Source organism: Neodiprion fabricii, chromosome 6 (assembly GCF_021155785.1).
Source record: "Neodiprion fabricii isolate iyNeoFabr1 chromosome 6, iyNeoFabr1.1, whole genome shotgun sequence".
NCBI lineage: Eukaryota > Metazoa > Arthropoda > Insecta > Hymenoptera > Diprionidae > Neodiprion > Neodiprion fabricii.
Window position 1 is genome coordinate 24,188,456 of NC_060244.1, and position 13,492 is coordinate 24,201,947.

The window sequence follows — 13,492 nt, forward strand, 5'->3', positions numbered from 1 at the left end:
CGAAGCGGAATATGCTGGTCGCAATCCCTCAGCGGGTGTTTGAGGAAAACCTGCAGGAGAGGGTTAATGTTTGGCTAACATGCGACGGTGCAGCTTTATTCAAACCGAGGATATAATTCTTCGCCGTCGATCGTTGTAAGACCGGCAAATATCATCGTCGTACCTGATTGATAGAATTTCGACTTACCGTATATCCCCTCGGCACTCCGCCTCGTAGCATTGACAGCCTTTTACCCCCACTCCGTCCCTCTCGTTAAATTGCCCAACCAACGGTATTGAACTCCTCGGCCATTAGACGCGCCAAACAAATGGCCATACCTACGCGTAAATTCTCTGCATGGTAGGTATTTCTTAACGTCGCTTGTAACAGCCACGAGCTGCATGCGCTTGCTGTCCTGAAGCCACCGTTCATCTCTAAGGTGCTTGCTATAACCACTGGAAAAGCGACTTTATCGCGGAGAAAAGATCGGTCGAACATTCGCCGACAGAATCTCGCTTGACACGTTTTGTTGCAACTTCGCGCAATAACAATGTTGGGATGATGGGGAAAAAAGCAGGTCGGGTAGTCGGTATGGCATGTTTTCACGCAAAGGAGCTTCGGCCACGGCTCTCAATCCAAACGTGGACCACTTATAAGTTCAAGTGCCTTAGGCTTTGACTGCGCGGATATCCTTATCGCGGCTGGTAGTAAGCCACGTTCCCGTTCCGAAGACTCGACGAAAAGCCTACAGCTTACGTTGAACGAGCCCGAAGATATCGGAAGCGCCGTTTCTTGGTGTGAAAAGGTGATTACGAGAAGAAAAGAAGAGCCGGACTTGACGTTCGACCTTGAAACGAGGACTCTTCTACACGCATCTGACCCAATTACGAGGCCCTCTTGTCTCACCGTCGCTCGCTGGTGCGGCTTTCGGGAAAAAGAATCTGGGTCGCAAAGCGTGACGTATCGCGAGCTTCGCAGGCACTTCGAAGGAAAAAAGCGGTTTGGATGCTTTGCGGGGCTCGATAAGCGAGCTCCGGATAAAGGCTCTACTAGCTGTTACTGTGTGTGCATGCAACTCGCACGTAATCTTTGGCTCGAGCATCATCGCCCGTTATTGCAAGTAAATGTGCATCAGTTGCAGCGTGCAGCGGCGAGCGTAATGGCATTGTAAACCGTGTGCGAAACATTCGTTAACATTCTCCGTAGGACGGTAATGACAGCCGGTAAGAAAACCCCGGTATTTGTTCCGACTTAACTGTGTTAATCTCGGCGCGGGTTAATTGTGTGTTAGAAAATTAATAGAACAAGTCCTGACGGCCGCTGAGCGTTATTAAGACGAGCACGGTAATCTTCGCCTCCTCGTCGGGCGACAAAAACGTGTATTTATTCGCACGACTCCATCCGGTCAATGCACGTTGTATATCGTCGGGGTCCCGCTCACTTCTCCCCGATAATATATCGTATACCTGTCATGAAAAACGGTATCTCGCCTTCTCGTTTTCATAAAGTTTCACAAACGAATGACATTGGCGGAAAAGGAAGAGAAAAAAAGGAAATAAATAAGAAAGGAAAAAAAAACAACAATGTTTCGCAATCAACGGATATACGCAGCAACCTTATGCTGATTCGAGATACGATTTGTGCATATGTTGGTATTGTGTCACTCTGGAAGAACGGAGGAGGGGCATATTACATATACGCATAGGTATGTATAACGTGAGAAAAATTGACGTTTAATTAAATTTTCTCTTCTGCGTGGTTGGCGCGTATGATTAAAATCGGTATATCGGTTGTTTATTAACCTGCTTGTATCTTTCGTTTCTTTTCATGTTTTTTTTTTTTTTTTTTATCCTCGTTCTTTTTCCCCTCTTCATTCTCTCTTACCACTTCACCTTACTTCGAGAGCTAAATGTCAACTCGCCCAGATCGCCCGCTGCTCTTTGGTCGGGTAACTGCTTCGCAGGTTAACGTAGGCGAAATTTTGAGGCGATTTCGACAACCGGTGCTCGCGTGGGCGATTAAACCGCAACTAATCCGATCCTGACCACACGTCTAGCCTGCACCTCAAAAGTTTTTATAAACTTTACAAAACATCCGTGGGCGAAGCGTCATTTCCGAGGGCCTCGGGGCTGGAACCTTGTCGCGTATTATACGCTTGTCCCTAGGCTGTCCGAGTGTGCGTGCGTATCCAGCGTACTCTGTCCATACCGTCTACACATCGCTACCTTGCCCAGAGACGCCGAGAGTCCCTTAGCGTGGGCGGTTATTTCCGGTTTTAATGATCGATCGTTTGTTCGGAACATCGACGTGTGATAATTTCGAAATTTCACCGCATAACAGACGCTCGCCTCCCACGCCCCGAAAGCTCCATTTGCAAAACGTCCGATCGCAGGAGTGAAAAATATCATCGCGGTGTACTTGTAAATTGTGTATAAAACGCAGACTCGTCCGAGTCGGAAAAGAATCAAGATTGCTTGGCTAGACAAACTTCAGCGAGATTCGAACCACAATGACGTCAGAGTCTGCGGTCCTCGTACCGGCGCGTATAATTCAGATTAGATCTCTAATCGTTGGTTCTTGGAAAAGCAATTACACTCGTGTTATACGCGATCGCCGAGTTCCCTCGACGCGCTTTAACCAATGGACAGGTATTACAAACGAACGGATCTTTCAGGCCTCGTGCTGCAACGGTGCATCGCGACAATCAGCTGCGATTTCTGGGGCCTTTAAATTCTCCTCCACGCCGCCGCCTACGACTCAAGGGCCGCGGCTGACTCTGCGGAAATCCGACCCAACTTCCTCGCGTCCAATTAGCACTCCGAGCACGCGTTTTGCTTCGTCTCTTCGTCTTCGTCTTCGTCTTCGCCTTCGCCTTCGTCCTCGTCTACTCTTTCCCCCGATCCCCACCACGAGGCCGTCCTGCCCCCACCGACGAGACGCACGTCGTTGCGTTATCGGCTGATTCTCTCTCTCTCTCTCTCTCTCTTTTTCCGTCAAGCGAGCCGCGACCGTAGATGAGGATGCTGCGAGGAGGCGCGGAGGAATTGTTATGTCAGATTTGAACAACCGTCTGCCGTGTATTACGTTCCAAGATTACTTCCGAGTTTCTACGAAACGGCCCGCAGTCATAAGTTACATCAAATGCCGTACCTACATCTCTCCACTCGTAGAGAAGATTGCGTCGAAATGATCTTGCTCGTAAGAATCTTCCACCAGCGCGAAACTAGTTTCAGATTTAATTACTGGTAAATCGTTCGTCTTCGTCGGATCGGAAAGAACGGGTTCGCGGGCATTATATATCGTATACATATATATCCGATACGTATAATATACGTGTACCTAATCTTCCGCCAATTAAACTGCAAAAGAAGAAGTTTCTACGATTTAAAAGGAAAAAGAAGGGTGAGGGGAAAAAAGAAGGAGGCGAGTTCGTTAACGCTTACACTGTATATGTAAACTAGACGCGAAAAGTAAACAGACCAACCTGCCCCCCCCACCCCCCTCCTTCCTCTCTCTCTCTCTCTCTCTGTCTCCGTCTCTCGCCTTATCCCTACCAGAAATTTCGCTAGGGACACGAGCGAAAGAGTCCTGACCAAAGAACCGTAAGAATCGCAGAATCGGCCGACCGAAAGTCGCAGGACTAAAAAGCGAGATCAGGCACGCGCCTATGGGCGTTCTCTCTCGGTGCCCTCTCGCCCCCTCCTCCTCCCCCCCCCCTCCCCGCCGTCGTGCCCTCTCTCTCCCTCTCCCGTGGTGCAAGCGCAGAGCCGAGGCCCACGGTCCGGGCGGAGGGCCCGTTCTTCGCGGGAGTTGGGTCCCCACCAAGAAGGTCGCACCGAGACCCAACCAACACACCGCGGGCTCGCCGCGTTGAATTTCTACCTCCTGCAGGGGCCGTCACGTGGTCCCGTACAGGCTCAGCGGCGCACACAACCTCAGTGTGGGACGAGACGACGGACCGGGTGATCAGAGCAGAGACTTTAACCGATTTCCTCGAGGAGGACCAAGACGGTGGACGCAAGCGTGGTCATGCGTTGTTTGACGCGTTATTCCATATTTGTCGAGCGGCGGTGTATTATTCGCGAGATAAAAACGTCACCCCGCGCTCCAGCCGATGATCGTTTTCAATTTTTCGCCGTACTTCATACGACGGTCAGAGCGTAATTCGCACGCGCGATTATCGACCTTTTCTTTTCGCCGTTTATTTATATGCGATTTTTTCGCAACGTTGCTCTTGCTCGTTTGTACAGTGTCCTCCGGTCGGCTCTTACATTCATTTCATCCCTTGATTCTTAACCCTCGATAACAGCTAAGCCCGAGTTTGGGCCCCGGAATTGCGAGTCTTTCGGGTCGCGGTTGTGTATTTTTGTTTTCTATCTTCCGCTACGTCTACCGACGCGACGTAACGCCCGGGTGTGAACAGTGCAACGTAAGCAAAGTTTCATACCATGATTTTTATGACAAACTCATGATTTATTCAGCTTTTTATTGATTCGTTGTAATGCCAGCGAGATTCAACGGTGTTGACACCTCGTACTTGTGAATCTGAAAAATCGACAGTAAAATTAAACTTTAAATCAAGTGTCGCGAATTCATCCTTAAATCCTCGTTTGCTGAAATGTGCATGTTCAAACCTGTAAACAAAATTGGCAAAGCTTAAAAATTCGACTAAGTAAATTGTATAAACCATGAGTCAGTGTCGTTAAATTATAAATAGCCTATTCTCCGAGCGATCAATCGCTGTATGAATTAATCCAGTCTCGTATCTACAGACGTGCAAAAGGAATTGTTAATACATTAAACACGTATCAGCGGTTAAACCTCCGGTTTATTTTATTGCCTAATTAAAGCTCGCCTGAAAGGACTTTTAAAAATGTTGTGAATATAAAAATACATGTATACATCGCTTTTTTCTCATTTACTCGGTTTTTCTTGACGTAGAAAAATTCACACGATTTATCACGATTTGTTTTTTTTTTTTCTCTCTCTCTTTCTCACGTACGCATAATTTTATTTCCTCTGCAATGTGTGAAAAAATATTATATAATTTTTTTTTTCCATCGGGAATATTCGTATTATTCAATCGGAATGTAAAGTGATAAATAATTGAAACGTGAATTTGATTACGTTAACGCATGTGTTCGAATCAGAGGTGAAGTGAAGAGACAGCGGTTCGAGACGTAATGAATCGATGCTTATCTACCGACCGGTATAATCTAATAATTATATCAAATCAAATGGCACCTAATGTCAATTAAAATATGTTCAGTAATTCAATCCTCTGTCGGGTTGTGAATACGGAATTAACAAACTGACAGTCGAGTCTCGTGCACTCGTAGGATGTCATAATCTGTGCGTACAGGCGTGAACTTATCCGGCAAGGGGAGAGAAAAGACCGCACGCAGATAAGACTAACGATCCAACCTCTGTTTCTCGTTCATATTACTCTCGTTCTCATTCCGCCAGTTGAATTAATTCCTCCGAGATCAAACAAACCTCGGACAGCGTTACAACGCTGCAACGTGACATTCGGAACTCGTTGAACGTCCGGCTGATTGGCGTATGTTTTAAATGTAAGGGAACCGTGAAAGTTTGAGAATTTCTTACAAGTTACTTGAAACGACGTTTGAAACTCGTTACCGTTGTTGGTGAACTTTTTGGAACTCTGACCCACCGTGAGACGATCCTCTTGTATATTTAGGGAAATAACTATCAATTCTCTTCTCCGTACGCCTCACAAATTACCGTCCATGTACCACCTGCCAGCTGTGTAACCGGTAAATATTTACAGGCGCACAACTATATTTGAGCATAGTATTACCTCAATATGCACAAGCATTTATCCTCGGCTGTGTTAAAGAGATTCATTACAAATTTTAACGTCTTTGTTCTTGCTGTTTACTCGCGGTTTTCGTTGTCGTATTGGCCGAACTTATCGTCCGCGGGACCCGCCGTTCATTGTCGATGCGTCTGTTGTTATTATACGTATAAATTCTTGAGATTTTTGCAAACAATTGTCCGTATCATCGATTTGTCAACCTCAAGGTTGACGATATAATAATGGAAGAATTTTAATAGAAACGTCTGACGTGTGACGGCTGATCCACCGCGGTGTTGTGTAACTTGCGGGATAGCGAGCTGTCAATATCGTCGCGTCGGTTTCACCGTCTGCACCTCGATTAGATTCTTTCATCTCGAGATTTGTCGCGGCTTCGAGTTTATACCATCGTTCGGAATCGCTGGGCCGCTTCGACCACGTGCACTCCAGCATCCGGCGTCCCTGCAGCTGGTTCCGAAATATTGATACGAAAATTTGACGGTACGTCGAGTATCGAACGGAGCGAAGGAACGACCGACTCGGAATAACTCGCCTTCCACCCCCTGTCACGGGGGTACTAATGCCGTTCAGACACGCCTCGGCTACCATATCAATTTCGTAACTTGATACGTCATTACCTTAACAAATTACACAATTAACCCCTGGGCCGTTAATTTAAACCGGTTCTCTTATAAATTACAGAAACGTCGTTTTAAATTAATCAACGCGGTATGGTGTATATTTTCGGTATCGTAATTAGACGCACACTTGCACGTGTAACGGGGCTGCAGGGCTCGCGCGTTTCTTTCTCAACCCATAATGCAACCCGCGCATCTTCCCGCTAAATTACCTCACCCGACTATTTATCAATTATATACATGTGAAACGCTCTTTTGAAGCTGCGTTCACACCGGCAGCTATTCGTTATGCTTAACTTCTCCTCCTTCTCAAAACGTAAACGGTCGTCTTCCTTCTCTTGTTACTTACTTGCCACGCTGCTGCGTAAATTCAGGCCTTGCCGCGGTTCGAAAAAACCTCAAATTTTGCACGTAACGCGTGTCGGACTGCCCTTACTCGTGTGGTGTGCCGAGCTGCAACAACGGCACGTGTGATACACATGGCAGCGATTGGATTAATTCAAACCGATTACCGCAGCGGTTGGTTCCTCGTCACAATTTACCACTGGGCGAGCTAATTGCCTTAAACCTTCGGGGATTAATTAAATTGAATTAACTTTAATTAGCCGTAGAGTTATTAGCCGCATCGGACGGAGCCTTGTAACCTACGTGGCGTACATTCTGTATTTTTTCTTGCTTTTTGTTTCACTTTTTACACTATTCCCAATCGTGTATCGGTCCACACGTGCAGCTTTGGCCGCTGGAGAACAGCCGAATAAAATGCGTGAAGGGTAAAGTTCTTGAGAGAATTCCAGGTGTTTTTAATATCTTCCGTGTAATCGCTATCGATTCGGTATGTGCTGAGTTTTGAATCCACTAAGCGAATTCGAATGAAGCCTTCTGCAGTTACGGTCTGGTAGATATTTACCAGCCCGGTACATCATACAGTTTGGAAGAACTACTCCGTTCAATGATATTTATACCTTGCGTGGGATTTCTTTTAGTCACTCGATGAAATTTCCATGCGAGTTTATACGTTTAATCGTGATAACAATGATATCGATGTTGAATTAAAATCCCGATACAAAACGATGAATATAAACGATAAAATGCGTGAATCGCGATAAATCATATCGAAATAATTTTGAAAGATGCTTAAAATAAAACTTGTTACGAAATATTTCATTGTGCGTGCATAAATGTAATAATGTTGTATTTACGTGTGCATAATAAAATAAACGTCTGACGTAAAACAGTTTATACTAATTAGAACTTCGTAGAGTTCTGTTAATTAAAGATCATACGTTAATAAAGATCATAAGACCATATATATATATACATATATATGCGTGCGCAGAAATAAAAAGTATAACTAAACCACGATCGTCGGATCAACTGTAATTTATAATTAGCAATTAACAAAGGCTTGGTTGTTAATTACGAATTACAGTATAATAGTGTAAACAAAACATATCGCTTCACAGATCACGTGCCCAACGGATGTAGAATACACAAATTATATACATATACGAACATCTGCAGCATCGACGAATCGGACGTGAAAAACATTTGGAAAATACTCAGATTATTATATATAAAATAGAACTTCAGAACTCATCTAGTCAACCGTGAAGAAAGTAAAACGAAAATAGAAAATAAAATAAAAAACGAAACCAACAACTGTGATCTTCAAACGTACAACGTACTTCAGTGCCAGAGTGACTCAGTTACCTCCTCTAATAAGAAATAAAACGAGAATCCAAATTACAAAAAAGAAAACAACAACGAGAAATGGACGGAGGCGATTAAGTGAAAGAAATAGAAGAAGAGAAACGAAACTTTACAGTAATATATATCTTGTTGCAAGTTATTTATTAAAAATTAAGACAACCATGGTTACCTTGGACACGGAACAGAAACCGGAAAGGCAACACTGCGGACGTCGGATGTGCGCCATTTGCAGACGCATCAAACGTGATAAAGGTAATATTTTCTAGCTTTCCTCGAACCGCAACTATTCTCTACGGTTGTAATGCGGTGAAGTTTCGGATGGTAAGAAGTAGGTAAATTTCGCTTATCGCTAGACCGTCATCTGCGCCGAGCAGCGGAACACGAATCCAAAGTAGGCATACATTATGCGTACCTACCACACGCGTGCCTGTACGTATACATACGTGTAGAAGAACACGGTACGTTATAGGTAACCCGAAACCCGAAACCCGAAAGGTCCGCAAAAGTAAGAAGCAAAAAACTTGAAACAAGCAAAAATAAAGAGTCGCGAAGAGCTCGGGCGTGCAGAGAGAAGCGGTGCATCACCATCGTGATATTTTATTATCGAACGTAATAACGATCCTTGCAGTTTTGGGTCATTGGGCAGGGCCATTGTTATCGGCGAACTTTCACATCATGACTCGAAGTAAATACGTTACAGGTACAACGGTAGGTATCGGTATATCAGGCGTGTGAGTTATGCCAGAATTTGAAAGTTTCGTTTCTCCGAGACTCGGCATTTTCATCGGCTAATTACAAAATCGGATCATCATCCACTTTGGAATTTTTCGCTGCGTACGGTTCGCTTGTCCAATACCCTTGCAGGATCCATCGTTTATCGAATAAAGAGTACATTTTTTATGATCCTTAGATGTGTTTCCTATTGATCGAGGTCTGTGTAGGATAAAAATAATTCGTTGGACCAACAAACAAATCGAAATCTTTACACAGAGACGGTATGAAAATTTGTTGCATCAGCTAGAGTTTCGCAAGTTTGATTAACGGGTTTGCAACATTGGGAATCCCGCTTTGCTATGCTTGCAAAATCTTTGCTATTGCGGTAAAAATCCTCGCTTCCGCAGCTAAAATTCTTGCGGCTTCTGTATCAATTTTTTTTGTTAATTATCGAATCATTATTTTCCGTTACAAGACGACGATTTGTCCGCATCGTCTCGCTTTTCGTTTCTTCCACGTTACTACGAGAAATTTATACCCTAGGGCTGTTTTCGTGAATCCCGAATATGTAAAAAGTCTGTGACGAATTTCACATATCCATATTAAATTAAGGATTAAACGGAGATAAACGTATACGTAAGTATGTATACGTCGCATCTGATGTAGAACGAGCCGGTCGTGCGTTACCTACCTCTTTCGTCCGAATAAATCTGGACCTCGTGTCCTGATTACTAACAACGGGTTCATGCGCTTACATAAGCACAGACAACGATCATCCTACGCTTGCGCAAGCTTGCGACATTTCGCATGTGTACGTATACGTACGTACGTACATTGTTTTTTATTTGTTTATTATATCATGTAATACGCGTACGGGTGTAGGTAATATATGCCGTACCAGTACGCGTGCAACATGAATAATCCGCGGTTGTTTGTCGCAAATCCCTTTCGCGTCGGCTCGCACGCCACGGATTCCCGTGTAGGCAAGCCAACCCCAGCGTCGTTGTCTCGGGCTGTTTGGAGACCTAAATCCGACGCATATAAATACGTGGTGTACACCGTGCGTGTAATAAATTGACATGCAGCGGTTAGTTAGCGAGGCACCAACACCCTTCGCAGCGTCCCGTATTCTGCGCACGGTCGAAATTCGATCCGATCAGTCATGCTTTGGCAGACAAACTTGACACTCATCGTCACGATTTATTCAATTTATGTTGAGCGAGGGTGTAACCCGACGGCTTTCTCCGCGTGTATACCGCGTGTCCGATACGGAGGCCAGCTACCTCACCGCCGCGTCCAGATGCGCAACCCTCCCTCCCTCCCACCCGTGGAGCTCGGCAAACCGTAATCACCCGTAATTAATACAAATTATAATCCATCCGCGGTTGTTCGATGCAAATCCTCACATTCTCAATCTCGAAACACCTGAAATATTTGTGTAGGCCGTAGTCGCATTGTCTCCCGATCGCGGCTAGGCCCTAGGACCACACCGTGCACCGTGTTCCCATTGATTATTCATTCCGTGGACATAAGTCGGCGCGGTTCTCCGTCGCAGGTACAGTCTCCCTGCGTGAAAGTGACAGACGTACCCACCGACTCTTCGCTCTCGTGCACGGTGTGGATACGGTCCATGCATGGTCGGGTCGTGAAACGGTGACTAGCTAAGCGGCGCGTACCTACATCGGACACGCGTGACTCCGCGTAGGTATTCGTTCGGTCTGGGCCTGAAGAGAGAACGTTGAATTTATGAATGAACCAGTGAGGGAATGAATGAAGGGCGTTCGTGGGCGAGCCCACGCGTTATCATAGACGACAAGGCCTGCGGCCGAGCCAGCCTCCTCATGTCCAATTCGAATTCGACGTCGCGTCGGTGTCAAAGACGCGCGACAAGGCTGCACACGTTACAACCGATCGCGAGCAGAAGAACCGTCGTCCGTTCATCTCGCTCACGAATCGAGGAAGGCATCTCGGAACCATTCGAGACCAACCGATCCTCGACACTCCGTGACCGATAGAACGAACTTGCCCCTCGTCACCCACCCTCAAACCGAATTCGCATCTTTCCGGAAGGAGGTTGGGACAACAACGCACTTCCTGGATTCGTTGCGCCCTCTGCTCCCTCCAGCTCAACCGACATCTGCTTTGGTCTGGTCAGGCTACGGTGGGTCTCGTCCGTGGGCGTCGGTGACACGCGTCGCACACGGTTAACCTAACAACGCATAACAAGAAGAAGAAGAAGAAGGAGAAGAAGAAGAACAAGAGGCGGAGGAGGAGGAGAAAAGGGGAGAGCAACAAGAGCGTAACGTAAGAAGGACGACAGGGACAAGATAGCTGCAATGCCATATCGCCGTCTAGCGCAGCGCTGCGCAGTGGTTGGCGTAGACATAAACCACCCCGTGCTGAAGCGTAGGTATATGTATACGTACTGTACGTACATGTATGTATGAAGCAAGTCCGGAGACGAGGAGAGGCGGGATTCGGTCGGCCGAGCGTGTCTAATAACCGCGGTCGAGCCATCGTGGTTTTTTGCCGCGCGATGCCTCCCCCGGCGATTTTCCCGACAATTAATTGTACTTTTGAATAGCGTATTATACGCAGACCTGCCTTGCAGCGCGGCATGCAACGACTCGGGTTATACAGTTTGAAACTGCGCCGTGGATGGTTATCCAGAAATGGAGTTGGTTTCGCCGGTATATACGGTGAGATACGATCGGCGCGGAAAAACGCCATAACTTCGCATCGTATATGGTGGCAGTGCACAGGTGCGTGCCGCTGCAAGCCCCCCCTATCGAATGCGCGTTGAATGTCAATTGTTTCCAACCAACCAGCCGACTCCTTCAGCAATGGCGGAGAGTGGTAGCTCCGGCTAACGAATAAAAAATAATTAGTGTGTCTCAGCAGTGCCTCGCCGGTTCTAGAAATAGACCGGTCGCATAATAATCGCACATCGGGAATCGACGGTTTTGGAAACTTGTTGTATACCGTATCTCACCGATGCACCTACATACCCACCGTGCGTACACGCGCTGGAGGTACACGTTCTCTCTTAACGCAACTGTGTGTTTAATGCGCCGCATACCTGACTCGGTGCCTCGACGTTACCCCGCAGACTTCGATGACGAAATCGGTATTATGGTATATTTTATGAACCCTGCAACGCTCGTCGAGACGCAAGGTAGCGACGCGACGCTCCGTTGTGTTTGTGCGTCGGTTGGCACATCCACACCTAGCCGGCAAAACTCACGTTCCCTGCCAACTTATATACGTACGACGGGCATTAACGCCGCCATTTGTCACAATCGCCATTTTCTTTTCGCAACAGTTTCTCCCCTCGTGTCTTCCATTGGCTTACATCTGGCTCTCAGCCTGCGACGAGTCTACTTGGAACTGTAACGGTACCTACAACCTGCCCAACTTTCCAGGGTACCTACGATTTCTCCCTACCGTACTTCGTTTCATCCCGAGAAAAACTTGCAAGCTTCCGTTCCACCCTACCGCCTTGATACTACTCCAAACGGAGTAAGACTTCTACTCGAATCTTCCGCCCAGGAGATCCTGTGCGTGTTCGTTCGACAGCCGAGATTAAACCCTGCAGCTCGGATGCTTCCTCATCGACTAATCGATCCGATTTATGGAGCGCGTCCGCTGTTACGAAACCCGGGAACAGGCCCTCCATCAATACACCTCGCGATTCAACCGGGGGCCAAATATCATCGAAAATTTAAAACCGCAGTCTCTTCGTAAAGGGTCCGCGCCGCAGCGCGGCTCTCGCATGCAGCAGCTACCGATTTACCGGACTCTCTGGTTTCTTGTGGGTGTAACCAGTTCCGTAGGCTTAGCTGTCAAACCCACGTGCGCCGCCTACGCTTGCGCACATATATATATAAATGTACATACACGTGCACGCACACGCGCACACGCAGGCTTACGTGTACGTGTACATTACTATCGGACGACAAGGACGGGCCCTCTGGGAGCGACGGAGATCGAGCGAGCGAGGGGCCCTTCAGGTACGAGAGATGCCGCTTGCGACACAGGAAACGGTTTCACCTCGAGAAGAAGAGGGGGGGAAAGAAGAGAGCGGCCAACCGGACTAAGAAAATTATACGCGAGATCGTGGGAGTTTTGTGACATGCGCGCGATATTGCGTTTGGGAGGGATATTTGGAAAGGGTGTTTCATTGATTTATTTACGTGCATTCATTCACACCGTGTGCATGTGCGTCGGTGGGATTCGTTCCTTCGTTCGTTCGCTTGAAAGATACGAAAAATCGAGGTACCGATTCATTCATTCGAGTTTGCCGACGCAACGTTACCTACAAGTATCAACGTTGCGGTGTTGTTACAGTGGGCAAGAGGCCGTTTCGTAACGATGTATGTTTCGGAAAGACGCGCGATATTGGAACGTTCATCCGTCTTCTCTAGGCTTGCATAATTTTCCTAACCAGATATCGCTGAGATGTTTGTTCTTTAACCTAAAAAATTCCAATCCAATAAACCGTTCTTCTTGACTCGCTGACTGCGCAGCTGACGCGGGGCATTAATTATTTACTCGCAATGCGCGTCGTGATTCAGATCCAAGTGGGATATCGTTCGGCGCGAAATTGCCCAGACACACCAACTGCCCACCCAC

General features: G+C 46.7%; 1 protein-coding gene across 3 annotated transcripts in view; it reads left to right on the forward strand.

Moving 5' to 3' along the window:
• LOC124184721 (myocardin-related transcription factor A-like) overlaps positions 1-13,492 on the forward strand; it is a 168,716-nt gene that overhangs the window by 133,162 nt on the left and 22,062 nt on the right. The window contains exons 1-2 of one of the 3 annotated variants that reach the window (XM_046574754.1): positions 3,923-4,409; positions 7,900-8,398. The exons of the other annotated variants lie outside the window; for them this stretch is intronic. Coding sequence (XP_046430710.1) covers positions 8,308-8,398 — 91 coding nt within the window. The 5' untranslated portion in view covers positions 3,923-4,409; positions 7,900-8,307. Of the gene's footprint in view, positions 1-3,922; positions 4,410-7,899; positions 8,399-13,492 lie in introns of those variants that run through there. 3 annotated transcript variants of the gene reach the window in all.